At 46.8% G+C, this 27,711-nt stretch overlaps 2 protein-coding genes across 2 annotated transcripts in view; both read left to right on the top strand.

Moving 5' to 3' along the window:
• Window positions 1–1,256: 1,256 nt before the first annotated feature.
• LOC107122108 (ubiquitin-like protein ISG15) lies at window positions 1,257–7,865 on the top strand. Its single transcript, XM_015425139.1, has 4 exons — window positions 1,257–1,488; window positions 1,795–1,933; window positions 4,977–5,054; window positions 7,315–7,865. Exons 1-4 carry the CDS (start codon window positions 1,355–1,357, stop codon window positions 7,834–7,836), a joined length of 873 nt encoding a protein of 290 aa, XP_015280625.1. The 5' UTR covers window positions 1,257–1,354; the 3' UTR covers window positions 7,837–7,865.
• Window positions 7,866–12,558: 4,693 nt separating this feature from the next.
• Window positions 12,559–27,711, top strand: part of P2RX2 (purinergic receptor P2X, ligand gated ion channel, 2) — an 18,311-nt gene continuing 3,158 nt past the window's right edge. Inside the window, exons 1-12 of the mRNA XM_015425140.1 lie at window positions 12,559–12,584; window positions 14,028–14,135; window positions 15,449–15,584; window positions 17,469–17,540; window positions 18,872–18,947; window positions 19,183–19,267; window positions 20,883–20,963; window positions 21,283–21,421; window positions 26,149–26,279; window positions 27,112–27,202; window positions 27,364–27,429; window positions 27,522–27,599. Of these exons, the coding sequence (XP_015280626.1) occupies window positions 12,559–12,584; window positions 14,028–14,135; window positions 15,449–15,584; window positions 17,469–17,540; window positions 18,872–18,947; window positions 19,183–19,267; window positions 20,883–20,963; window positions 21,283–21,421; window positions 26,149–26,279; window positions 27,112–27,202; window positions 27,364–27,429; window positions 27,522–27,599 (1,089 nt within the window). The remainder of the gene's footprint in view (window positions 12,585–14,027; window positions 14,136–15,448; window positions 15,585–17,468; window positions 17,541–18,871; window positions 18,948–19,182; window positions 19,268–20,882; window positions 20,964–21,282; window positions 21,422–26,148; window positions 26,280–27,111; window positions 27,203–27,363; window positions 27,430–27,521; window positions 27,600–27,711) is intronic.

Raw genomic sequence — 27,711 nt, 5'->3', positions numbered from 1 at the left:
AAACTCTAGATTTGTGCATTTTTAAAAGCCATACTGATAGAACGAGTTAGATAAAATATTGGCTTATTAAATATAGACTTGCAAAAATTTGGGGAGGTGGGAATTTGGTAATTAGATACTAATGTATGAGGTGTTTTAAGAGATATGATGTTGTTAATACTCTCAGGTATGTTTTGTTTGGTTGTCTGTTAAAAATAATAACAATTATTATATTAAAAAAGCCGAGTACTTTTGGTTTACATTATGAATTCCACCCTGCAAACAAATAAGTCTTGAAAGAAAAATAGAAAGCACACAAGCTACACAAGAGTGTTGACATTATAACATGTTTATCCGGAACGCTCTTATTCTTAACTCTTTCTAAAAAGAAGCTATCTGTATCTTAAGAATTGGCTAAGACATAACAGTCTTTCACAGATATGGAAATGAACGAGAAGAAAAAGTCAGTCAAGGGTCTTTATCTTGTAGGAAATATCAGATGCAATTGCATGTCAAAGATTTCGTGGAATGGCCACACCACCTTTGTCAGACATATACCTAAATGGTCTACTATGAAGAACTGATTCCACCTTTTTTCCACTTATGCTGTATTTGCATCTTTGAACTGACACAGGCTATGATCATCATTTATTAAAATATTTGTATCATGTCTTTCCCTCATGGTTCAAGGTGGCTTACAATAATAATTAAAGACATTTTCAGTTTAAAACCTAAAATAAAATAACAGCCCCCAAATCTCTCTCCACTCCCCCTCTTAAAAGATGCCTACCAATTATGACTCCCTCAATAGTCCAAAAGGTCAAAGAAGACGGGGACGGCAAAGGATGAGATGGTTAGACAGTGTCATCGATGCAACGAACATGAAGTTGAGCAAACTTCAGAGGACGGTGGAAGACCGGAAGGCCTGGCGGGAGCTGGTCCATGGGGTCGCAATGAGTCGGACTCGACTGTGCGACTGAACAACAACAAATGTATATGTCTATATAATGTAATTATGTTATGTTGTTGGTGATATGTTATGGTTGAATCAGTTAATAAACGTATTAAAAAACAAAACCTTTCAAGTTCTGACACTCCAGCTTTCCCCCCTCCCATCTGTCCTAGTACGTGTGTGTACGGTATGGATCGCAGCTCCCACCGAAGTATGCACTGGAGCTACTGGCGTTATGGTTGAATCAGTTAATAAACGTATTAAAAAACAAAACCTTTCAAGTTCTGACACTCCAGCTTTCCCCCCTCCCATCTGTCCTAGTACGTGTGTGTACGGTATGGATCGCAGCTCCCACCGAAGTATGCACTGGAGCTACTGGCTGTCTATGCCTGGGAGAAAGGAAGCAGAGAGCCGGATTTTGACATGGCAGAAGGATTTCGGACGGTGCTTTGGCTCCTCCAGCAATACAAGCAACTCTGCATATTTTGGACCGTGAACTATGACTTGCAGAATCCCACCCTCAAACAATACCTGATGAGTCAGCTCCGGAAGCCCAGGTCAGTTCCCCATGTTCTTTCATGCACTTTGCAGCTGAATATAAGGATACCCTTGTGCACCTGTAATACTCTTTTTCCGTGATCAACGATCACTGCCTTAGTCCTGCCAAGGCTACACATAGCTAAAGACCTGGTGGATTCTGTATTCATTTGCTCTGTAATCGCTTATCCCACCTTCATTTGAAGAGAAGTTTACTTATTCCTAGAAATACATCACTGCCCTCTACTTTGTTGTCGGTCTCCCAGGCTCATGTTGAGTGCTTTAACCACTGTAGTTCACTGGCTGTTTCTGTTGATGGATTTCAGACCGCTCATCCTGGATCCAGCTGACCCAACCGGACCCCTGGGGGAAGGGAGCCGCTGGGATCTACTTGCGCAAGAAGCTGAACATTGTTCTCGTCAGAAATGCTGCACAAACTACTCAGTCCTCCACTGGGATGTGCCGGTGAGACAGAAATGAATGGAATGCCCCCTTTGATGTCGATGTGGGTCAGGGGGATTTATTTGTGTATTTACAACATTCTAATGCTGCCTTTCCACCCAGCTTGGGGTCCCCAAAGCGAAGAACAATCTAAAACATTAAGACAAGCTTTTAAATGACATACTATAAAATCAATTAGAAACAACAATTAAACTGACCACATACACAGGAAAGAGGGTCAGGAAGGGAGCTTCAAATGAAAGAGATCTTCACCTGCTGGCAGAAGGCAATGAGAGAGGGGGCGAGAGATGCATCTGTCACCGATGTCCCTTTGGGGGAGGCTAGTGAGGACAGGATCTAGGAAACCGTCAAACTATCTGGTTACCTCAGTTTGCAGCCTTTAATCCACCAGAAAAGGGGGAGAATCCATTAAACGAGATTATTCTCCTACAGAATAAAAAGAGGATCAAAAGCATTTATTTATTTATTTGTGTAAGTTGTATCCTGCCCCCCCTGACCAGGCAGCCTCCGGGCAGCTTTCACAAAATATGTTAAACAACTAAAACACAGAATCTGATAAAAACACAACAATATAGAATAAAAGATACCATAAAGTGCTAGTACATTCATTCATTGTTTCCTTTTGCGGTTTTTTTATTATAAAAGTACATCTATCTATAAAAATTAAGTTGCAGGTTTTGAGGAATCAGCATGGAAAAAGTTACAGCAGACTTTTTGGCCTAGTCAGGACACTGTCCTGTTACCTCATTTCCCAGCCTTTAATCCACCAGAAAAGGAGGTGAATCCATTAAACAGGATTATTCTCCTACAGAATAAAATGAGGATTGGAAGCACTGTGTCCTTTTCTGTTTTTTATTATAAAAGCACATCTATCTATAAAAATTAAGTGGCAGGTTTTGAGGAATCAGCATGGAAAGTTACAGCACACTCTTTGGCACCCTTTCAGGCTCTCCCTCCCTCTAGTTGATCCTACCTCCTTTTTTAAGCTAAAAGTTCAAGAAAACTTCCCCTGAAGCTTCACAAAACAACATCCTGGGATGTTGTGACACCACTGGCATCAACAATTTCAGCAGGCAAGATTAGCTCCTTCAGACAGAGACAGTGTGACCTCCAAAAACTCCACAGTCTGCATTTTTAAAGATGCTTGTCACATAGAATGGAACCTTTTAACTCCCCCAAAACTGGAGTAGTCAGGACATCATAGATGTTCTGACACATCTCCCTGAGGAGGGAATCCCATAATTCTGTTGCCACAACTAAGGCGGCCCTTTCTTGAGTGGCCACTGGGCTGTTCTGTGTGATGATGCTTTCCTGTGGAAGTCACGTTGTTGCTGTGGCTGCCAAGGCAGACGCTGGGGGGCTTCCAGGTGGCAGGTTTCCCTGCTTTCCCCTTGTCCGTGTCCTTGCCATGGCTATTTCCCCCAAGCCATTTGGAGGTTCTTTCAAGGATTTTTTACTGGTAATTGACTGGTATGTCACTATGTCAGTTACTAACAAACCCCCCAAAAAGCCATTGATAGGAGTGGGGTGAGGGAGAAATGGCTGCCATGGGGATTGGGAAGGGAAAATGGCTCACCTTTGTGTGAGACTGGGAAAATCTGGATGTTCCCCACCATAAGGCAGCCATCCAAGCTGCTATGTTTTCCCAAATTTCACAGCAAAACAGGTTTGGGAAAAACTGGAGAAAAGCTATGGAAATCCTTAGAGGTGCACAAACGTAGCAGGCTGCTGTGGAGAAATGGGGAAAAGCCTGCCTCCCAACAGCATTGAACCTGAGGCCAATAACCCATGTGGAAAAGGTCATACATGGTCTGAAATCACATGTGCATTTTAAAGTGCTCTTAGCACTGGTTTGGGAAAAACTGGAGAAAAACTATGGAAATCCTTAGAGGTGCACAAATGTAGCAGGTTGCTGCGGAGAAATGGGGAAAAAGCCTACCTCCCAACAGCATTGAACCTGAGGCCAATAACCCATGTGGAAAATCACATATGCATTTTAAAGTGCTTTGAGTACTACTTGGGGATACCCACCCACTTCTGCAGTGTGGAATACCACAGCATGGTATGCTGTTCCCAGTCTGAATATCGCCCCTCCAGCCGGTGTGGGAAAAGACCTTGGGAGGGAAGTGGGATAAAAATGCACTAAGTAGATGGAGAGGTTGCAGGTCATCCCACCTTCCATTGTATGTCAGTGGGGCTCTGCAAGCTGAGGAGAGGGACTGTGAACACACTTCAGCACTCTCACCAGTACTCTCTTGTCCTTAGTCGCTAAACTTTCTTGGATGGAACACTGGTGCTGAGGGGGTGGGCAGGCTGGGAGCCGAGAAAGGTCAGGATATCAACTAAGAACCTGGCAGTGCCCACCTCAGGAATGGTTCATGGAGAGTGTGAGGTATTAATGCTTTAAACAAAAAAAGAATGGAAGGTTCATCCATCCTCCCAAGTCCACCGTGCTTAAACAGGCAACACGCTTTATTCCAGAAGCAAGGTAAAGTAAAGGTAAAGGTTCCCTTGCTCGAAAGCCAGTCGAGTCCGACTCTAGGGTTGTGGTGCTCATCTCCATTTCAAAGCTGAAGAGCCAGCGCTGTCCAAAGACGTTTCCGTGGTCATGTGGCCAGCATGACTAAACACCAGGGTGCACGGAACACTGTTACCTTCCCACTGAAGTGGTACCTATTTATCGACTTGCAATTTCTTGCTTTCGAACTGCTAGGTTGGCAGGAGCTGGAACTAGAGACGGGAGCTCACTCCATCATGTGGCAACTCGGGTCTCAAACTGCTGAACTACTGACCTTCCACAGCCTGCAGTTCAGCGTCTTAACCAAAGTTCCCACATGAAACATACGTATGCAGAACTGCTTTGCTTGCATTGCATATGACAAGTATGGTAATAGTTTCAGGGATGTTTAATGGCAAATTCTCCCACTGGTTTAGAACCATAGGTGCCCTTTTCCAGGTTTGGGGTATGGTATGATCCTAAAAGTCCAGGGCCATTATGAAGTAGTCAGTTCGTCTATAAATCACAGATCCCCCGTCTTTGTTTCAGCTGCAGGTCTCATGGGAGGAAGAAACATTTCCAGTCTCATATCCAATGACACCTGCAGGGCCAGCTTCACAAAGACTGGTAAGTCTTCCGTGCCCCCCTCAAATGCTGTCAGTTTTCATAGATGGAAATAGCAGATGAAGGAGACCCAGATCAAAATGAAGCTCCCACCTGAAGGACACATAGTCACAATTGCTTGGCCCAACACACCACGGCATTAAGGGAGAGAAGATTAGAGAGAATCCCATCTTAGAAAAATGAACAGCAATGAAAGAAATAAAAAGATGGCAATAGTGGCTCTCGCTTCTAATTCTTTTCCTAGTGAATACAGCAGGTGGGCAAATCTTATCTTATGCGGCTGCAGAAGGTCTGTTTGAAGGCCAGTCTCTCTGCCTTCTTGGGCCCCAGGAAGCAGAATTTCCGCTGACTTCAGCTGGAAGACATGCTTTGTAAAAAGACTGATAAGAAACCGGGGTGATGGAACCCCCTCCTTAGAGTCCAACAATATTTTTGGGGTATAAGGTTTTGAGTCAGAACTCCTTTTGCCGGATGTTTCTGACAAAGGAAGCTTTGACTCTCCAGAACTCATGCCCCCAAGAACTTGTTGGTCCCTCAGGTGCCATGGGACTCAGATCTAGCTCCTCTATCGCAGACCAACACAGCTCCCCCCTGAAACTCTCCCCTTGGGGGATGGGGCAGCAGGACCTGATTTTAGGGAGGTTCCCTAGTTTAGGATGTAGGTCAGGGCAAGTCTGGGCTTTGAATTCTCCATGCCCTTTTGCCTCTTAGAACTGGAGGGAAACTGGCCCATTCAAATAAGGGTGAACAGGATCGTTATGTGACCTCTGCGCAAGTCTCCAGGACAAGGCCCCAGCTTTAGATTTACAAGGCGGACGGCAAACATGCAAAGAGGAGGAGAAAGACTTAAATGAAAAGCTGAAAGCCAGTACGGGCACAGCTTAAGCTTGTTTCTGCTTCGCCCTAGAAGGTGATACTGATGCAGGGGTATTTCCAAAAGCTTCTACCATGTGCCCGTCAGGTATGCCACAATCCTGCCATCCTCAACGATTTAAAAACTGAAAAGTGGTTTTTTTAAAATTGTAGCTGCTTCCAGAGACTGTCAAAATGCCCCCCCCCCAAGCCTAAAGCTTTGAAAATGTTTTTCCTTTTCGTGCTGTAGTGAACAAAGTTTGGTGTGCATGGAGAACCATTTTGACAGTCACCAGAAGCCTAACATGAAAATGGCGCCTCGTTGTTTTACATTAAAAATTTTTTTTACAAGGTTGTGAACTTGTGATAGTGGTTGTGGTGGTATCGCCATGTCTTCCAAGCAGCAGCTGTAGCTATCAGGGGGTGTGTGCCAACCCCAGTCACCCCTTCCCCCTAGGGAGATGCTGGGAGTGCGGGAGAAGGCCCTTTACCAGCCGGAGTCCGAGTGCTGGCGGTGGCTGCCACAGACTGCAACCGCTCCCCCCCCTCTTCCCCAAGCCCTCTCCATACTTCCCCTTGAAAAAAGTGAAAGTGGTTTGTGTGTGCCTAACCTTCCATCCTTATCTTGTCCCCCATAACCTCTCAGACAAAACGCCCCCCCTCCAGCAGCAACTAAGGGGAGGGGGGATACAAAAGCAGAAGCTTAACAAAATTAAAAAAGTTTAAAAAGCACCTCGGCACAACCCAGCCAAGCCAGCTCCCTGCAGGCTGTGCGGCCCTCTCTCACCGCTTGCTCACTGCTGCACAGCTGCGAGAGGGCGGACTTAATTTTTTTAAAAAAATTGGACACCACCACCACCCTCACATCACAAGTGACGTTCCACACCAATTTAGAAAAGTGTGTTTTTTAAATTGTAGCTGCAGAATAAATACACGGGATGGTGTAAGACTGCAGGCACGGCAGGCACAGAAATCTGAGGTCAACTTTAAAGGCTTGACTGCTGGGATACTCTGCAGTAAGCTGTGAGAACAGAAAAGGCCATGGACTATTTTGGCTTTAACACTCAGAGAATCCTAAAAATTGATGTGTGTTGGGTAGGGGCTTTTTGGCATCCTAAAACTACAGTTCCTAGGATTGAGGGCATAACCCAGTATCAGTTGATACTAGTATAGATATCCTATAACTGGCCATATCAAATTGTTGCTGCTGCCATGCCCATCGGAGAAGGCAGTCCCCTTCCCAATCAAAAAGTGTCAAAGACTGATCTGCTCTGAATCACGTCGATTCCAGAGCCGAGAAGGTACGAAGTGGTTGTGTCCATCTGAACTGCAACAGCACGATGTTGTGTGCATCACCCCCTCTCGGATTCCCACGCCAACTTTCCTGTCTTTTGCTGTTTCCTTTCCTCAGGCCTTGTGCTTGAATGTGAAGCTGCTGACGGGAGCGATGCATTCCCTGAACATCACTGCTAGCAGAACCATCTGGGATCTCAAAGTCCAAATTGCCCAGAAATCAGGGGTGCCACCATATCAGCAGAAACTGGCCTGGCAGAGCAACACTCACCTTGACCTGCGCGATGGGGCCCTGCTCTCTGAGTTTGGGCTGAAATCTGGGGATACCATCATGATGGTGGTAAAAAATGAAGAGTCCATTACCATCTTCCTGAGGAATGACAAGGGCAGGACCAGCACGTACATGGTCATGCCTTCAGACAAGGTGGACCACTTCAAAACCCGGGTTCAGCAACAAGAGAACATCCAGGCAGAACAGTTCTGGCTGACCTATGATGGGAAGTCTTTGGAGAATAGCCACAAGCTATCAGATTACAACATTGCCCCACACAGCACCATCTACTTAAATCTGCGCCTGCGTGGTGGCTGGATTGGCCAAGATGGCCTCCTGAGTTTCTCTCAGTGTTTCTCAGATTTTTAAAAATCTTCTCAATGCTAGGTTTTTTTCAGGGGGTGGGGGAAGGACTGTTGCCAGAGGCACTGCCTTTACTCTTGGGTAGCCCCAAAAACAGGGGCTCCCCACTTTCTAACCTGAATCAAAGTCCCCCAAAGTCAAGCACTCTACGCTTGAACCACAGGGTCAGCCTGCAAGTACTCTGCAAAAAAGGGATTTCATATTCAGGTGACAATAAGGTAACCTCAGAGCAAACTTCCAGTCTTCCCCCTCCACCCAGTGGAGATATGCTTATGAAATGACAATGGGTTCCACTAGGTAAAATATCTACATTTCTAATGTCTATTCAGAGGCCACCTGGCTAATAGTCCTCTTCTCTCCAGTACCTCACCTATCCCTTTTGTGTGGCTACATGTCTATGCGAGAATTCTTTGTCCTTCCTTGCTCCATCCCTCAGGATACTGAGATAAACCAAACACTCAAATTATTGATGATCCTTCCTGATGCTAATCAGGGACCCATCTCCTATCTTTTGTCTGTATCTGGGAACCTATTCAACTGCCTTGGCAGGACCATTAGTGGTCAGAAAATCCATTCAACTAGCCCCAGTACAGTCACCAGGAACCTGGCTGATTTAATCAAGGCCATTGTTAATCCAGACTCTGATCTCATTGGCCATACCTAAGGTCTGCCCCTACTGGCATCACACACCTCTGGGACTCATCATTGGTCCAGGTAATCTATTGTTCTCATCTGAGACCAGCCCCCAAGACCTTCCATTGGTCTGCATTGTTTTTCCAATGTCTATATCCATCAAGCACATGGCTTCAGACCATGTGCTTCTGCCACGATGCCAACTGGCAGTCCACCCCTAAATCCTATGGGTTTAGGCCACAATCCCTTCTTCATGAACCTCTGCATGTCTGGACAGGTAGTATCACCCAATAACTGATCACTCTATTAGCTATCAATCACCTCTGCTCTTTTAGGTCTGTATTGTGTGTTTGATTATTTGGTTATTGTTTGATTATTGTTTGTATGCTTGAGAATATTTAGTACAGATTTAGTAAAGTGTTTGATTACTTGATTATTGTTTGTATGCTTGAGAATATTTAGTAAAGAAATCATTATTTTAGCCAACCAGTCTCTGTGTCTATTCCTGGGTTCTTGGGAATTCTAACTCCAGTATACACAGGTCATGATCCTATAGTTATACCAATTGCTCATTAATATCATAATTCGCCAAGCTATTATTAAGAAATAGAACAATTTGGCTAACAGGACACCCACTCTCGTCTCGTCATTTATTCCAAAAAAGTGATGCACACAGATTCTTGTATCTAGTCACGCACATTTAGCCTGTTGTTGCACACAAATATCTGTGACCTGGGAGTAGCAATTCCAACCATGGCATGAGAAGAGGGCCGGAGGCTCTCTGGCCTTCTCCTAAATGCTCTTGCATGGAGGCATCTCAACTCTTGGGGGGCCTGAAGCAGAAGATGGATGGTACCACTTCAGAAACTTTCTTTCTGAACTCTGTACCAGCTGGTACCAGCTTACTTTCACCCTTGTCACCTTTCTAAGGAGTGACAGTCTGGCAATCACACACAGATCAGTGAAGGACAGTAAACAGAACCATCCAGTGCATGAAGTCTTGGCTGATGAAGGACACGTCTGCCCCAGAACACTGTCTGTCCCTGCAACTTTGCGCTCTCCCAGGTGGCCCCACGCCTTCAAGTAAGGCCTGCCCCACAGTGTGCAAACCACTGCCTAGGAGGAATCCTCTTTTTGAAAAAAAATGTATGTGTCTTCTGAATATTTCTCTTGCAAGCCAAACAAGATGGCTTAAACATCAGCTGCGGTGGCTCAAGTGGTTAAGATGCTGAACTGCAGGCTGTGGAAGGTCGGTAGTTCAGCAGTTCGAGACCCAAGTGTGCCGCATGATGGAGTGAGCTCCCGTCTCTAGTTCCAGCTCCTGCCAACCTAGCAGTTCAAAAGCAAGAGATAAATAGGCACCACTTCGGTGGGAAGGTAACAGCGTTCCGTGCACCTTGGTGTTTAGTCATGCCGGCCACATGACCACGGAAACGTCTTCGGACAGCACTGGCTCTTCGGCTTTGAAACGGAGATGAGCACCGCAACCCTAGAGTTGGATTTGACTGACTTTCGAGCAAGGGAACCTTTACCTCTTACCTATTATAACTCTGTTGATGCTTCCCTTGTATTGTTTGCTCCATTCCTGTGTTCTGTTCAAGCTACTTTTAACAGTGGGTATATTAATAAAAAACTCACAAAATGACTCTTTGTCTGATACCCTTCCTGTTTACACATATTTCTGAGATTTCTGCTAGTTTGCTACTTCATCATTCAACCTCAGTGAGCCTTTTTCTGGGTAATCAGGTTGTTGGATAGCTGGCAAGCTTACTACTATTGGCTGTGTCCTGAGAACTCTGTCCTAAAATCTCCTTTTTGCATACTGACTGGCTGTTCCCCACTTGCTTAGCACCACCCGGAGCCTGGGCCTTTCCCACTGTGCCTCCTGCCCTGGTTCTGTTTTGTTTTTAAATTCTGTTTGGCTTTAATTCCTATTGCTTTTTATAAGACACCTTAAGCCAGAAGGAAAGGTGGGGTACAGTGTTCCCTCTAAGCTGAGTTAGTGTGAGCTAGCTCACAGAATTTTAGCCTCCAGCTCACACATTTCTGTCTTAGCTCAGGGAGGAGGGCTCCAGAGCAAGCTAATTGATGCAGTAGCCAAATCACTCCCTCACAACTTTAATGCCAGCAGCTCACAAAGGAGAATTTTTGCTCACAAGACTCCGCAGCTTAGAGGGAACATTGGACTGGGGTATAAATATTTTAATAAATGAAAAAGCACTGCACAGACAAAAAGAAGGGGTAGGATCTGCTTGCGCCTCTTATCCCTACAGCTTGTTCTCTAATCCCCGTTTCTGAGGGTTGCCAGCAATGCTCCCTCTAAGCTGTGGAGTCTTGCGAGCAAAAATTCTACTTTGTGAGCTACTGGCATTAAAGTTGGGAGCCAGAGATTTGGCTCCTGCATAAATCAGTTTGCTCTGGAGCCACCCTTCCTGAGCGAAGACAAAAATGTGTGAGCCGGAGGCTAAAAAACTGTGAACTAGCTTGCACTCACTCAGCTTAGAGGGAACACTGGTTGCCAGCCACCAGGTGTGGCTTGGAGATCTTCTGGAATGACAGCAGATGTCCAGACTACAGAGATCTGTTCCCCTGGAGAAAATGGCACTGCTGGGGGGTAGATTGTATGGGAACACATCCCTGTTGAAGCCCCCCTCTCCCTGGGCTCTACCTCCAGGTCTCCAGGAATTTTCCAGCCCAGAGCTGTCAACCCTGATCTTTCCTTCCAGTCAGGTTGGCTTCTGGAATTGGAGGAGTTGGAGGTAGAAGCCCTGGGGGAAAGGAGAGATTCAGCCACCCCCCTACAATGCCTCACTTGGATCGTTTCAATTGCACCCCACCTTTTGCCTTACGTGTGCACGGGGCAGATTTGTGTTTCAGGAACCAGGCCTGCCACTCTCAGCTTCAGTTTGGGCCTTGGCTGCAGAAGGCAGAGGCGCCGTGCCAGAAATCAAGTTGCTAGTCCAAGCTAGCAGGTCTTACACTATTCTGCAAACCTGAGGGGTGGGGCAGGCCATACGTCAACTGTGTTTTTGGATATTCTACAGAGCAGCAAAGTGCCACCTATATGCAGATGACACCCAGTTCTCTTCCTCTCTAACAACTGAGCTGGGTGGGTCTGTGGAAGTCCAGAAGAGGTATTGTCAGAACCCACAGCCAACAACGAAGTACACACATTCAGGAACGGTAATACTTTTATTGCAGAGCTATAGATGCAGTAACATAAGTACTGGTAAGAATGGCGGCGGCCCCTTGGGCATAATAGGATATAGGGTGGGATAAAGCTCGGAGACGGTTAGGTAGCTAAAGCTGAGAACCAACACTCTCCCACGGCACCTAGGAAAAACCTAGATGATACAACTCCCTCCTGCACATCTGTATAGATAAGCATTTAGGCGCAAAGCAGAAAAAGCACAGAAAGGAATGCAGTAGCAATTAACCAGACACAGACCGAGCTCCCCAACCCCCATGGCAGCATAGCTGACAGGTATCTGGAAAAGGTAATGAGATAGATGAGGGCCAATAAACTGAAGCTTAATCCCTAGAACACTGTGATGCTATTGGGCAATGAAAAAGCCACTTGAGGACTGAGGCATCATCCTGTTCCAGACTCTAATCTGGGAGAACCGGATTTGATTCCCCACTCCTCCACTTGCACCTGGCTGGATGGCCTTGGGCAAGCTGTAGTTCTGATAAGAACTGTTCTTGAAAAAGAGCAGTTTCTGTCAAGAGCTCTCTCAGCCCCACCTACCTCACAGGGTGTCTGTTGTGGGAAGGGGAAGGGAAAGGAGTTTGTAAGCCACTCTGAGACACCTTCAGGTAGTGAAGGGCGGGGTATAAATCCAATCTCTTCTTCTTCCTTGAAGGAGCAGGTTCATAGATTGGGGTGCTGCTGTATCATGGCTTATAGCTGGAGGCTCAGGTCCCTTCTGTGGCACATTAGCACCTTTTAGCAGCTTTAGCTGATATATCAGCTAACAGCCTCTCATCAAAAAGTGTGACTTGGACACAGTGATCTGTGCTCTGATCACATCCAGGTTAGATTACTGCAAAGCACTTTAGGTGCGGCTGCCTTTGAAGGCTGTTTGGAAACTTCATATGGTTCAAAATGTCACCAGGGGCTGGATACAGGGATCATGTCATCCCTGCACTAAAATATCTCTACAACAGACAACTCAAAAGTGCTGGTTCTGGTCCCTGCCATCCCATCTGCTAGTTAAGACCCTCTTTCCAAGCTCTGCTCTCTGTGCTCCTCCCTGCAGAAATGAGGCGGGTGGCAACCACAGACAGTTTTTCCCCAGTGGAGGCCCTTCAGCTTTGGAATGCCCTCCCCTTTGAGGCTCACCTGACACCTACTCTATTGAACTTTATTTGCACAACATTCCTCTCTACCAAGACGTTTAACTGTAGAATCTGCCCACCTCCTTTAAACCTGATATTTAGGGTCTGCTTCTAGCGTGAGGGCTGTTTTACGGACATCATTTTAGTCCGCTGAATGTTGTTTTGATGGCTTGTTTTAATATACATAATTTTTTGCTTGTTGCTTTTATGATTTTATTTTTATGACGACTTGGCGAGCAGCCTCGAGCAAGTCTCTCATAAGAACATAAGAGAAGTCATGTTGGATCAGGCCAGTGGCCCATCCAGTCCAACACTCTGTGTCACACAATGGCCAAAACCCAGGTGCCATCAGGAGGTCCACAAGTGATCTTCTCTATCTCATGCATAATTCTGTAAACATCTATCATGGTACCCCTCTACAGGCCAATCATTACCCTACCTCTGATTTTGCCATTCCTTGGTACCCCAGAGGAGGTGCTGGTGGTGACCCAAGATGACAGGTGGAGTCAGAGAGTGAGACGGCAACTCTTTCTGATAGGGTTGCTGAGTTTCAGTTGGTAATTTTTTTTGGAGATTTGGGGGTTGAGCCTGGAGAGGGTGGGATTAGGGGATGGGAGGGAACTCAGTACGGTCTAATACAACACAGTCTAACCTCCAAACCAGCCATTTTCTCCAGGGGAACTGAGCTCTGTCGTCTGGAGAACAGTTGCAATTCCAGATCTCCAGGCCCCACCTGGAGGTTGACAACTCTGTTTCTGGCCACCAGTGGGGGCACGATCGAGGAATGGCTTGGAGTGACAGACTGAATAGTGTGTGCGTCTTTGTGTGGTGGAAACACACTGACCATCTCTGGCCACAGGGGGCACCCCTGCCACAGGGATAGGCAGCTATTGTCTGGGTGAAAAGGGAATCCTCCCGCCTCACAGCTTTCAAGCAAACGTGGCTTGCTCATCGCAAGAGGGAAAGCACGGGAGGTGCTTCTGCGGCTCCACTGAAGAAGGCTTCCCTGGGATGAACAGAACGGGGAAATAAAGCATGGGCATTCTCGCGCTATAACGCAAAGCGCCCAGTGAGCAGGGCAGGGCATGACATAGCTGCAGAAATAGGAGAAAAAAGGAGCAAGAAGACCCTGGCCGTGCCACTAGACTTCTGGAGAGACAATCCCGAGAGGGGTGTGTGCATCTGCCTGGACTTCCCCTGCCCATGATGGGCTACTGGGATTTCTTCTGGGAATTCTGGAACTATGAGACCTCCAAGGTGATTATCGTGAAGAATCGGCAGCTGGGAGTGATCTACAGACTGGTCCAGCTGCTTATCCTGGTCTATTTCATTTGGTAAGTGTTCCCACAAAATCCTCAATGGGCAGAAGAACCATTCCTTGGTGGGCGGCTACGGCACACGTCTCCATTTTTAGCTTTATATATCAGAGGAAGACAGGATGCATGGACATATTTATGTGTACGCATGTGTGTGTGCATTTGGGCGACACAGTCAAGGTAGACGGTGCTGTTCATAGTCACCTAAGCAAAAGATAGAAGTCCCTGCCCAAAAGGAATTTACCATATAAATTATGTCTTTTAATTTAGGTAGACTTGTTTTTATATAAATAAGGAACCTGCAGTATGCCATGATGTGCCCTCTATAACCACCCGTTTGTCACTATTAAAGTTAAATACCAGCTGAAAGCATGTTGCTGTAGCACACCTGCTTTACAAAATGCTAAAATATTTACAGTTTCAAATCCCTGCACTTAAACCGAGCCAGGTTGCGAGGTCTGGTTCTCAAGTCTATCTCATGGCACTGCCAAAGACAAAAGAAGAACGGCTGCCTTTTGTCAGTTCGATATCTGTCAGTGTGCTTTGTACGTGGGGAGATGAGGCCACCCCCAGAAAGTCCCAGGTTCACTCCCTGGCACCTCAAAGTAAAGGATAGCAGGAAGCTAACTTTGGGAGACACCTGCTCGAGATGTTGCAGAGCTGCCGGCAGTCAGAGTCAGTGGCGCAGACCAATGGCCTGACACTGCATTAGGAAGCTTCTTGTCCTCCCATCCTCATTACCCTGACATCCCAAATGGCTTCATTTGATCCAGAGTCTTGCTTCACAGCTTATATTCAGTTCTAGAGCTTAACCTCTGAAAGTGTGAAATGGGGCATTGATATAATTTGCATTCTGTTCAGTTTGGACAGTCTCCCAGCATTGCTTTTCCAGACTCTGACACTGTGATGCTAGCAGAAGATACAAGAATATTAAACAGACGTTTTCTATCCTACTGGTGGCTGATCTTGCCTAAATGCAGCAAATTCTGTACACTTGTGTGGTCCAATAACTCTCCCTGGTAGACGAATGCAAGAACTTGGTTCAGTGCTTGATTTCAACAGGAGGTTCCATATTGTTAAGCCCCAGGGTGTATTTCAGAAGGTGGTTTTGGGCTCTGTCAAAATTCTCCCAGTTTGTGCATTGGTGGGGATTTCCCTCAGCTTTTTGAGACTGGGAGGCCAGCAGGGTCAGAGATGGAGCATATATACAGAACCTTCTCCATTGGCCAGCTGTAACTGATCACATCCAGTCTCCCCACAAGTCTGGCATGAAAGGGGAAGATACTTGGGCACCTCATTTTTTTTTAAAAAACCCCTCTCATCCATCACAGGTATGTGTTCATCATCCAGAAGGGTTACCAGGAGAGCGAGTCAGGCCCTGAGAGCTCCGTCATCACCAAGGTGAAGGGAGTCACCCGCTCACAACAGAAGGTTTGGGATGTGGAGGAGTATGTGAAGCCACCAGAGGTGAGGATGATGTGAGAGTGCCCCCTGCAGGCAGGGAAGTAAGATGCACCCAAAAGCCAAAGGACAGCGGTTGAATCCGCAGGCAGACCCTTCAGAGCTGACCGAACAGATTCTGGGCAAAGTTAGGAAAGGCTCTTGCCTGAGGTTCTGCAGAGCCATTGATGGGTTGGGGTAGTGGTTTGGTGTAGTGGTTAAGTGCGCGGACTCTAATCTGGGAGAACCGGGTTTGATTCCCCACTCCTCCACTTGCACCCGGCTGGATGACCTTGGGTAAGCCATATTTCTGTCAGAGCTGTTCTTGAAAAAGAGCAGTGTCTGTCAAGAGTTCTCTCAGCCCCACCTACCTCACAGGGTGTGTGTTGTGGGGAGGGGAAGGGAAAGGAGTTTGTAAGCTGCTCTGAGACACCTTTGGGTAGTGAAGGGCAGGGTATAAATCCAATCTCTTCTTCTTCTTCTTCTTCTTCTATACAGCGTGAATCTATGAATGTGTGCTTGGAAATCCTATTATGTGTAATGGGGTTACTTTAATGTAAGAGTGCATAGGATTAAAGCTTCAAACGCTAGACCAATAGCCTTCATCCTTTTTACGTCCTAGGTGCACCTTGCTACACAGGATTTACCTTTCCATTTTTTACTGTGTAGGTCTATCTCCTTGCTTGTCTTCTTGGCCCACCTACCCACTTTCTCTGCATATCTCTCATCTATTTTATTTTACTCCCCCCCCTTTATTTATTATTTACTTAGTCCATTTTTATTCCACCCTTCCTCCAGGAACTCAGGGTGGCAAACTTGGTTCTTTCCTGTGCCCTGTATCCTCACAAGAACCCTGTGAGGTAGGTTAGGCTGAGAGGGAATGACTTACCCAAGATCTCTCAATGGGAATTTAAATCTGGGTTTCCTCTGAGTGAGTCCAGCACTCTAACCACTACACCACTGATTAAAAAAAATAAAAAAATAAAATAAAAAGGCAAAACAAAATAGCAGAGGCAGCCCTGATGTGATCCAGGGTGACCCAGTTTGGGGTCCTGATGCATTTTGTGAAGACCACTGCCCTGGAAGATATACAGCACTGCTATAGCATGAAACTTTCCTTTGTTCTGCATACCTTGCATGGGTGTCATAACAGTGCTCCCTCTAAGCTGTGGAATCTTATGAGAAAAAAATTCTACTTTGTGAGCTACTGGCATTAAAGTTGTGAGCAAGTGATTTGGTTACTGCATAAATTAGTTTGCTCTGGAGCCATCCTTCCTGAGCTAAGGCAAAAATGTGTGATCTGGAGGCTAAAAAACTGTGAGCTAGCTTAGAGGGAACACTGGCAAAAATTAGGGTTTTCCCCCCTTCCCTCTCCTTTCCTCTGTCCCTTAAGAGAGAGGAAGGGATGGAACCAGGGTCCACCCTGGTAGGGGAGGGAGGCAGAGCATTTTGGTAGAATTTACTTTTGGCATTCAGTGGTGACTTAGCCTCATTGTAAGCAGTGTCCATTGCCAAGATCAGTATGTGGTGTTTTTGAACAGGCTGAGGCGGTGTTAATTGAGACAATGGTATAATACCCACCCTTGAAGCTGCAGACTCACACACACACACACACACACACACACACACACACACACACACACACAAAGGTTGGTAGGGTGTCCTCTCCTTTCACCCACTATTTTCTTAGGGATGGGTCATGGCTCAGTAGTCGAGCATCTGCCTGGCATGCAGAAGGCCCCAGGTTCAACCTTCGGAATCTCCAGCTAAAAGAATCAGGCAGTAGGTCAGGTAAAAGTCCTCTGTCCAGGACCTTGGAGAGCTGCTGAGTAGACAATACTGACCTTGATGGACTAAGGGTCTGATTCAGTATAAGGCCGCTTCATATGTCTTCATGTGTATTCTCTGCAGGGAGGGAGCGTTTTCAGTATCATCACCCGTGTCCAGGTCACCCCTTCACAGACTCAGAAGACCTGCCCTGAGGTAGGAGAACTGAAGCCAGAAGTTGTCCACACCATGTCCCATTTCCTGCCACCATTTAGCTTTCCGCTTCCTGGTTCCTTTCTCGAAAGTTAGTACTTCCTAGGAAATGCACTAACTGTCCTACAATTTCTATGGACAAAATTATCACATTTTTCTTCACAGTATGCACTTTTTAATCTGGCTTCCTCATTCATTGTCTGAACTCCCCCTGGCACTTTTTGACACTTTAATCTGATGCTGTGTGTACTGCTGGATACCTAAAAGTTTGAGGTTACAAGCACAGATACAAAAATTGGAAATGGAAAAGTTGCATTGGAAAAAGTGCAGAAAAGGGCAACTAGAATGATAAAAGGGTTGGAACACTTTCCCTATGAAGAAAGGTTAAAGCGCTTGGGGCTCTTTAGCTTGGAGAAACGACAGCTGAGGGGTGACATGATTGAGGTTTATAAGATTATGCATGGGATAGAGCAGGTAGAGAAAGAAGTACTTTTCTCCCTTTCTCACAATACAAGAACTCGTGGGCACTCAATGAAATTGCTGAGCAGTCAGGTTAGAACAGATAAAAGGTACTACTTCTTCGCCAAAAGAGTGATTAACACATGGAATTCACTGCTACAGGAGGTGGTGGCAGCTACAAGCATGGATGGCTTCAGGAGGGAATTAGATAAACATATGGAGTAGAGGTCCATCAGTGGCTATTAGCCACAAAGTATAGATAGGAACTCTCAGTCTGGGGCAAGTGATGCTCTATATTCTTGGTGCTGGGGGGGGGCAACAGGGGGAGGGCTTCTAGTGTCCTGGCCCCCCTGGTGGACCTCCTGATGGTACCTGGTATTTTTGGCCACTGTGTGACAGAATGGTGGACTGGATGGGCCATTGACCTGATCCAACATTGGCTTCTCTTATGTTCTCTTAAATTAAACAAAATATATATTTAATAATACAGTGTACTTTAAACATTCATTAAAAACAAAATGGGCCTTTAGGTCGTAGAGGTCACACACAGTATAGTACACAGTTCTTTAGTCACTCCAGACAGAACTATTTCAAAAGCGATATTTGCTATATTCTTCATGAAGGGTACAATCCACCCTGAAGTTTTGCCTGTACAAGTCCTGTTGTAATGAATGGGAGCTGAGCCAGAACCCAGTCTTGTTTTTTATCAGACAAAGAAAACAACCTGTCTTGAAAGTTCTTAAGGAAGCCGCACCAGATCTTCTAACCAGGCTAGACAGAGGCCCATAATCCATGATGGGATGCCTTTGCCTGCCACTGAAGTACAACCATTCTTAGCCCCCTTCTGACTATTCTCTCTCACCTGCCCTCCACAGAGCGCGAAGGTGCACAGTGCCACGTGCCACTCTGATAGTGACTGTGTGATGGGTGAGATGGACATGCTGGGGAATGGTGAGTAACTGCACAGTCATGACAAGATTAGTCGTAGCGTAGCAGCTAAGAGGCAGAACTGGGAAATCCTTGGTTCAGCCCTGGTACCTCTTTTACAGATTCACTACGTGGATTTGGGGTTGTGACAGTCCCTTCAGACACAACCCTTGTTTGTGTAATTTCGAGGCTGTGGGATAGCCAGCGACAGCATCCATCTGTTCACTGTACCCTGTACCCTGTGCATCCTTCCCTGCAGGAGAGAAGACCGGTCGCTGTGTGCCTGCCAATAAGACCTGTGAGATCATGGCCTGGTGTCCAGTGGAAAATGGAGCAGCTGCCAGGTAATGAGAGGCACAGCAGGGAATTCTGGCTGGACTATGTGGGAGCAGAAGTTCCTTTCTAACTCACACCTGATTCTGAGTCACTCTGCCAATGAGGAGTGCATTGAAAAGTTTGTTCCACTGGAGGCAGATGGGACATCTAAAGGATGCTGAGAGTCTCATGAGAGAAACCTGGTTGCCTGTGATGTATAGAATTAGTTCACTATTACCTCTAGCTTGCAGGTAACCTGCTTGACCATGGACCACAGCAAGACAAAATAAATGTGTATGTGTGTGTGTGTGTGTGTGTACATACCTCTTGTAGAACAGGGCCTCTAGCATACCACCTTTGGGTCTTGATGAGGACTTTTTTTCTTTTTTGAAAAAGAGGTGCCAGAATTCTCAAGAGGGAAATGAAGTTTTCAATCTATAAACTGAAAAGCTATGAACTTTTAAACGTTTTAAAAATAATTTTGTTGAAGAGTTTTCAGAACTCTGTTCCAGCACTTTCCCCCAGATAAAAAAGCCCTGCTTGGACCCAAATTATGCATGACACTAGCAGATCTGTGTCTTCAAATGTGGGTCTGCCCCAATTGTGTGAGTTAAAGGAGCAGTCAGGTAGCAATTGCTGGCCCCTTCTCCCACCACCCCTACTCTTACTCCGACGGTGCAGTTGAGTGCACCAATGGGGTCTCCTGGCCAGGCTCCCCTTCATTGGTCTCTGATACCAGAACTGAGCGCAGACAGGAGAAAAACGTTTGGAAGGAGAGGCTGATGGGGTGGAATCAACAGCAGGATGTCTCTTTGCTGCTTTGAATTGCACCCCACCCAGTTTATACATGACTGGGGCAGATCTGCATTTAGAAGACAGGGGTCTACCACCCTCACTTGTATTTTGGGCTCCTACCTTTACTTGACTACCAAGCTCTTGTGAAGCTCCTGTCCATTTTATTGGGGCTTTCTGAGAGGTTTGTATCTAATGTACGGTTTTGCATGAAGGGGCGGTGGCAGCAGCGGCAAGGGAGCCTCCCTGAAGAGACATACATTAAAGAATGTCTGTTTGCTCAGTGACAGCTGGCGGCTTGGGTTGCGTGCAGACGTAAAAAAAATAACTTCAGTGAGTTCCATCCACAATGAATAGATACAACCACAGTTAGTGCATGAAATGATTGGAACTAACTGGAGTCTGCTCAAGCTATTTTTTTAAATGCAGCTCCAACTCTGTGACCTCGGGGTGGTGCTACTGAACAAACTGGCATTAAACTGGAATTCCTGTGTTTGGATGTAATGACTAAGCAGCATTATTATACATCAGGATTCATAAGCTGGGACGTGGCTAAGGATTTCAATGTGTTGCTCTCCTGCTCATCGGACTTAATTGGGTGGCCGGGATTTGGATGTTCTCCTAAACCAGAATTTATTCAAACTGTGGTTTATAAGCCATGGTTCAGGGCATCATCGGAATGCAGCCAATGTGTCTCTTTGGATCTTCATCTCATCCAAGCAAAATGGAGGGCCAGGTTTGCAGATATTCTTAACAACAGAAAGGAGCTGAGCTTTTAGTGCCAAGAAAGAGGTGAGTGTGGCCTTTTCTAGCTCTGCTTCTTACTGAATATCTGTTGTTTTGGTTTGCTAGTGAGAAGCTGGGGAAGATGGCACCCGAGTTCACCATCCTCATCAAGAATAACATTCATTTCCCTCGCTTCCGCTTTTCCAAGTAAGAACTTCCAAGGGCCTGGTGCTGCTCCCCACGGGAGAGGTCTAGGGGTAGGGGTAGGGTTCCTGGTCAAGATGACTACTCACCCCAATGTGAAGCAAGCTGGTCAGAAAACTAGAGGTGGGTGGTGACTTGGATAAATGTTTAAAGATTGGCTACGGATTCAACTGGCTTTCGAGCAAGGGAACCTTTACCTTTTTATGGAGTGGCAAACTGGCTTCCTTTAATCCACTTCTTGTTAACTATGCCAAAACGTTCGTATGAACAGGCCATTCAGAGTAGTACTGGGCTTTCTGATCCTCACTCTGTCTCTTCCAAGAGGGAACCTCAAGGAAAACAAAGATGGCTACCTGAGGAACTGCACCTTCAATGAGACCACGGACCTCTACTGCCCCATCTTCAAGCTGGGCTTCATTGTGGAGCAAGCAGGCGAGAACTTCACTGAGCTGGCTGAAACGGTATCCACTCTGCCCATTGGTATTGCCCCTCTTTCTGTCCAGGCCTTTTGACTGAATTCTCATGGCCACTAATTTAGATTGTTTAAGATAAAAATTAAACAAATTGATGTAGGAGGGCAGGTATGGTGCGGCACCTCCATTTGCTGAGGCAGTGCACCTCCAAATATCAGAACCGGTTCTTCTATTGTTTGAGCTGCAAGAGCTCAAAAAAGGCAGCTTTCCCCCTCCTGGAGGCTAAAGCAACTCGGAGAGAGGATTCCTAATAGAGGTAATGGTGCTGGGTGAGGGAGGAAGATTTAATTCCCTTTTCAGTGCTGCAGCCCCAATCCATATTGCCCACCTCAGGTGACTTTTGACAGTTGAAATATACCCCCAAGGGTCCAGTCCCAAACACCCAACAGAACACGTGGCTCAGACTGTTCCTGCTGCAGTTTCTCCAACCCGTCCCCCCCTTCCTCTCCAGAGGAAAGCCACAGGCAATCCTGACCTCACTACAGTTAAGAAACCGTAAGGTCGTCTCTGAGGAAGGAGCATCACAAGGGCAGAGCTGGAGAAGGAAGGACAGCAGGACTTGCTCTTGCGCCCGGACTAGAGGCATTTCCCACTCTTCTTAGCAGTCATGGCTTTCCCCAAAGAATCCTGGGAATGCTCTCCATGGTGATGATTCTTTAATAGGGTTCCCAGCCTCCCCCTGATTCCAGATTGTTAAACAGAAGATCTGTTGGCCAAGAGGTAACAGCTCTACAGGACTCTAACAGCTCTACAAGACTCACTTTTTAGACATTTTAAGTGGCTGTTCTTAACATATTTCTCAGACAATAACTTTGTATCATTAACAGTTAAACAGGAGCCAGATTGGTGTAGGAGCCAGTTTGGTGTAGTGGTTAAGTGCGTGGATTCTAATCTGGGATAATCGGGCTTGATTCCCCTCTCCTCCACTTGCAGCTGCTGGATGACCTTGGGCAAGCCATAGTTCTGTCAGAGGTGTTCTTGAAAAGAGCAGTTTCTGTCAGAGCTCTCTCAGGGAAGGGAAAGGGATGGTAAACTGCTCTGAGACTCTGAGTGAAGGGCAGGGTATAAATCCAATCTCCTCCTCCTCCTCTTCTTAAATTTCACTTAAACTATTTGCTTATTTGTTCCAACCTCTGACCTCTTGCACCATCCAGTATGCATCACTACCAATTCTTTTGATTTATGATGGGACACACACCTAGCCTTTCGACATCAACTCCTCCCTTTCTCCCTTACGTGGAGAGTTACACTTCAAGGACTCATGGGTGTAATTCACACCAAACCTCGGCTCTTCCCTGCCTCCCCATAAGTTTTCCCAGTAAGTTTTCCCCTTCACACGTCTACCTGAAAAACTCCTGAAAGCTCATATTGAAATAAATGTACGCCATCTTTAAGGTGCCACCAGGCTTTCATTTTATTTGGAATACTGTGTACAGTTCTGGTCAACGCACCTCAAAAAAGATATGAGAGACTGGAAAAGGTGCAGAAAAGGGCAACTAAAACAATTAAGGGGATGGAACACTTTCCCTATGAGGAAAGGTTAAGGAGGTCAGGGCTCTCTAGCTTGGAGAAATGACGATTGAGGGGTGGCATGATAGAGGTTTACAAAATTATGCAAGGGATAGAGAAGGTAGAAAAAGTACTTTTCTCCCTTTCTCATAATACAAGAACTTGTGGGCGCTCAGTGAAATTAATGAGCAGTAGGCTGAGAATAGATAAAAGGGAGCACTCTTCACCCAAAGAGTAATTAACATGCGGAGTTCACTGCTGCAGGAAGTGGTGGCGGCTACAGGCATGGACAGCTTCAAGAGGGGATGGGATAAACATATGGAGCAGAGGTCCTCAGTGGCTATTAGCCACAAGGTATAGATAGGAACTCACAGGCTGGGGCAGGTGATGCTCCGTATTCTTGGTGCTTGGGGGGGGTCAATAGTGGGAGGGTTTCTGGAGTTCTGGCCCCACGGGTGGACCTCCTGATGGCACCTGGGTTTTGGCCACTGTGTGACACAGAGTGTTGGACTGGATGGGCCACTGACCTGATCCAGCATGGTTTCTCTTATGTTCTTATTTCATTCTCACAATCATTCTACATAGATTTCAGCTTTTGGAGAGCTGTAGGGGCCCAAAATGATCTAATCTCATGTAAAATATTTATAAGCCCACCTGTCTGTCTCCCAGGCAACTGAATGACCCTGGGGTAGTCACTTTCATTTTTTTCATTCCTAACCTACCTCATAAGGTTGTTGTGAAGGTAAAACATATCGGAGGAGAGGCATGCTGGTTCAGGTGCCATCAGCGGGATCCACCTAGAGCATTTAAGACTTCTCCCTCCCCTCCATGTTTAGAATCTTTGTCCGAAGCTTTGCAGACTGGTGTGAGGCTCTTCCCCACCCTCCCCATGTACACTTCTGAATAGCCCATGCCTGTTGCCACCTGTCTCCATTCAAATCCCAGCCAGCGATGTAGCTTCCAAGCCATGGCCTCTGCCAGCCAAGGAGGTTGCATTTGCCAATTCCGGGTAGCTGGCTGGCCTTTAATTGCCTTTCTTTTCACATCAGTCAGCCCTAATAGCTCCTCTGGGATGGAGTATATTATCAGTTGCTTCAGTAAAGCCAGTCTCTCAGCCATCCGGGCAGCTCCGAGCTTTGTAATTGTCAGAAGAAGCGGTCAAGGGGCTTCGGATCAGCTCTTATGGGCCAGGCAGCTGGGCTGGAGGCTACCACTTAGCCCAGGGAGGTTCAGATACTTCCCTCCTACATGGACAGGAGAAGTCTTTGCAAGATCTTTGGAGGAAAAGGGGGGCGGGGGGAGGGACACAGAGTGTACATGCTGGAAACTCACCTTTATAACAATTGGGTTCTCTCCCCTCCCCAGATTTGCAGGTAGAGACAGGATAATAAAGGGACAGGTGCTCTGCTTACATAACGTGAAAGCAGCACGGAGGAGGGAAAGCTCCCACCCCCCAAATGTAACAGGTCTTGGCACATTAGCTGCCCTCTACTAGCCTGCCTCGCCAGCGACTAACGCAAACCTGAGTTTTCCACCACAGCCTGGGTGTGTGGCTCCTGGACCAGACACCTACGGTGCCTGTTCATTTCCACGAGGTGTGTGCAGGAGGGCCCCGTCTGGTGGGCCGCACTAACAAATGTGAGTCCCGTTTGAGTTTCTCAGATGAGGCACTACTATGGCTTGGATTGGCCCAGCTTGTCTACTAATTGGTTTTGGAATTGCCAGTGACTCTGGGGAAAGGACTGGGGAACAGATGCCGAACAGTGATCATGAAGTCAGATACAGTTAATAAGGACGGCTTCAGAGTGTGTGTGAGAGAAGTACCGCCAAATCACAGCTGGCTTACGGGGACCCCAGCAAGGGGCTTCCAAGGCAAGTGAGAAGCAGAGGTGGTTTGCCCTGGCCTTCCTCTGCCCAGCCTTCCGTGGAGGTCTCCCTTCCGGGTGCTGCCCCTGCTTGTCTTCCGCGTTGTGATGAGATCAGGCTGTGCCACGCTGCCTTTCCTCTCCCGACGCCGGGTTCAGTCGCTTGTGTAAAATCTTTGTTTAAACTAGTAAAGGAAGGTGGCAGTCGAGAATGGGTCAGCCGTTTCTGCTAGAATCTTAGGAAAGCAAAAGCCCACCTGAACTACATGAGGTGTCAGTTCACAAATTGGGCCAGGGGCCAGGCTCTCTTCATCTGAATCACCTTCCTTGCAGCCGGACTGCAGCAGTGGGGCACTTATGTCCCTGAGCAATACAGGACCCCGTTCAGAATGGGACCCTATTGCAAGTGGTGAAGGGGTTTCAGCCTTACCCTATACTGCTCCCCAAAGCCAAACACAGAAAGGGGGGCATTATTCACCCTACTCTAGGGCTGCACGGGCACTAAATATTACAGGAATGCTCTGTGCTCAACTGCAAAGTAAAACTTCACCAAATACAGCGACCTTCTGGTCCAGTTCCTCCTTCCTTTCTCGATTCAGGCATTTCTCTTTAGTTACGTGTTCTTCTTGTGCCCTGGACCCCGCTTCCTGCTCCAAGACCAGGACTGATTGAACCAGGGCTTTTTTTTTGTAAAAAGAGGTGCCAACACTCTCAAGAGGGAAATGAAGTTTTCGGTCTGTGTACTGAAAACACATGAACTTTTAAACATTTTAAAAATAATTTTGTCAAAGAGGTTCCAGAACTCCATTCCGGCACATTCCCTCAGAAAAAAAGCCCTGGACAGAACCACTGTGGGACGATAGACGATGGGTGGAAAGTGCTGTGAAGTCACAGCTGACTCATGGAGACCCACAGGGTTTTCAAGGCAAGAGACTTCAGAAGGGGTTTGCCATTGCCTGCCTCTGTGTAGTAGGGACTCTGGTCGTCTTTGTTGGTCTCCCATCTGAGTATCAACCCTACTTAGCTTCTGAGATCCAATGAGATTTGGCTAGCCTAGGCTATACAGGTCAGGGTGAGACAATAGACATCCACTCATAAATGGCACCTAACTGCAAAAGTGTTTCTTTCTGAAATGTTAATAAGGAAATGAATATTCCAACATGTGCTTGGTGGGTCATGCCCATTACAAGGCTACATAATAATGACTTTCAGTTTTGTTCTGTTCATGACTGCACTCCCTCTTCCTCACTTTGGGTGCTGAAAACACATTGCCCTACAAAGCCCTAGTATTTGGAAGGCCGCTTTGCTGTTGCTAATTCTGCACCCATTTTCTTTTCATAGGGTGGTGTGATCGGAGTGATCATCAACTGGAATTGTAACCTGGACCTGCCGGACTCAGCATGCAACCCCCGGTATTCCTTCCGCAGGCTTGATCCCAAGTGGGCTCAGGCGTCCTCCGGCTACAATTACAGGTAACAGCACACTCTCTGGCAGGGTCTGCTCAAGCCGTTTGTGGCGCTGAGGAAAAATAGCGTTGCAGCTTCGTCCTCAGCGTCTTATTACTGTTGCTGTGTGCCTATGATTATGGGCCTCTGAATGAATCACTGTTCTGTGTAGGCTGCTTGATAAAGACTTGGGCAAAGATACAGCAGGCAGCCTCCTCCAGAGGCAAGGCATTCTGCTGCCTCTCTTTGGTGGGGGAGGTTCCAAGTAGCTGTGCTGGTGCAAAGATATAAGATAAGTAATGCCTTTCATTTAAGATCCACCAGAGTACCACAAAACAGCGTGCAGAGTTCAGAAGTCTCCAGAATTCATTGTCAGGCTGGATGTTCACAAGGAGCAGGGAGAGATTTTGGGTCGTGGTCATGGGGGCCTTTTTCTGCATCCTTAGTACAGTGTCCTGTAGAATTAAAGGGTGTCTTGTTGACCAGGTATCGGGTTGCACCTTTGACCCTTCTATAAAGACATCATCATGATGGCTACCTCCAGCTGCAAATACAAAGGCCAATGTTAACCAGACATCCAACAAAAAACAGAAGACGCAGGTCCCTTAACAGGCTGAGGGCAGAAGAAAAACATGACCGCTCTTAAAATCAACAATGCTCCACAAAAGCTCCCCTCCGCGGTTAGCAGTCTTCTTTGGTCTGTCATTTCTCAAAGGCTAAGGTGCATATCTGGGTGGAGGAATTAATATTTTCTAAGTCAATTGTCTGTTGTCTGCTGGATGTGACCAGAGGACTGTGCAGCGGAGGGGGTTTGGTGCTGGTATTAACAAGATAATTCCACTCCACTTTCGGCATCCAGGTTTGCCAAGTACTATCAGTGCAGTGGGAAGAGCACCCGCACCTTGATCAAGGCCTACGGGATCCGCATTGATGTGATTGTGCATGGGCAAGTGAGTGAGACATGGGCCTTTCCTATCCCTCCTCCCCCGTGGCTTGCTACTTTCCCCCGTTCTGGAGTAGTACAAGACTGGGCTATGCTCCAAGGGCCCTCTGGTTGCAGACGGCTCACACTGTTCTGGCGTTGATGGAGGTCTCTTGCTCTTTTCGACAGGCAGGCAAGTTCAGTCTTATCCCCACCATTATTAACTTGGCCACGGCCCTGACATCCGTGGGAGTGGTGAGTATTGGTGCCCCTGCTGTTGCTTTCTTCTGGGATGGAGGCTTTTCCTTTCAGGACCTGATTTATCCATCTCTCGCCCTCCTGTCTAGGGTTCTTTCCTCTGCGACTGGATTTTATTGACCTTCATGAACAAGAATGAGGTGTACAGTGCTCGAAAGTTCGACCAGGTACAGGCCTGCTGTTTGCATGCCAGGAAATCTGGCTTGAGAGATTTTAGCTTTTCTACCATGGGGTCACCAGGAGTGTAGACTTTCCATTTTCCCAGGGAGGGTGGCTGGG

The sequence above is a fragment of the Gekko japonicus genome, unplaced genomic scaffold, assembly GCF_001447785.1.
Source record: "Gekko japonicus isolate JY-2015 unplaced genomic scaffold, Gekko_japonicus_V1.1 scaffold3774, whole genome shotgun sequence".
Taxonomy (NCBI): domain Eukaryota; kingdom Metazoa; phylum Chordata; class Lepidosauria; order Squamata; family Gekkonidae; genus Gekko; species Gekko japonicus.
The sequence above is the reverse complement of the archived record's forward strand: the minus strand, read 5'-3'. Positions and strand labels throughout refer to the sequence as shown.

Bases quoted from the DNA above. Each gene is read 5' to 3' on its own strand.
- LOC107122108 (XM_015425139.1), top strand. From the start codon at position 1,355: ATGGCAGAAGGATTTCGGACGGTGCTTTGGCTCCTCCAGCAATACAAG. The intron at 1,489-1,794 runs GTCAGTTCCCCA...GATGGATTTCAG, and splicing joins AGTCAGCTCCGGAAGCCCAG to ACCGCTCATCCTGGATCCAG. The intron at 1,934-4,976 runs GTGAGACAGAAA...TCTTTGTTTCAG, and splicing joins TCCTCCACTGGGATGTGCCG to CTGCAGGTCTCATGGGAGGA.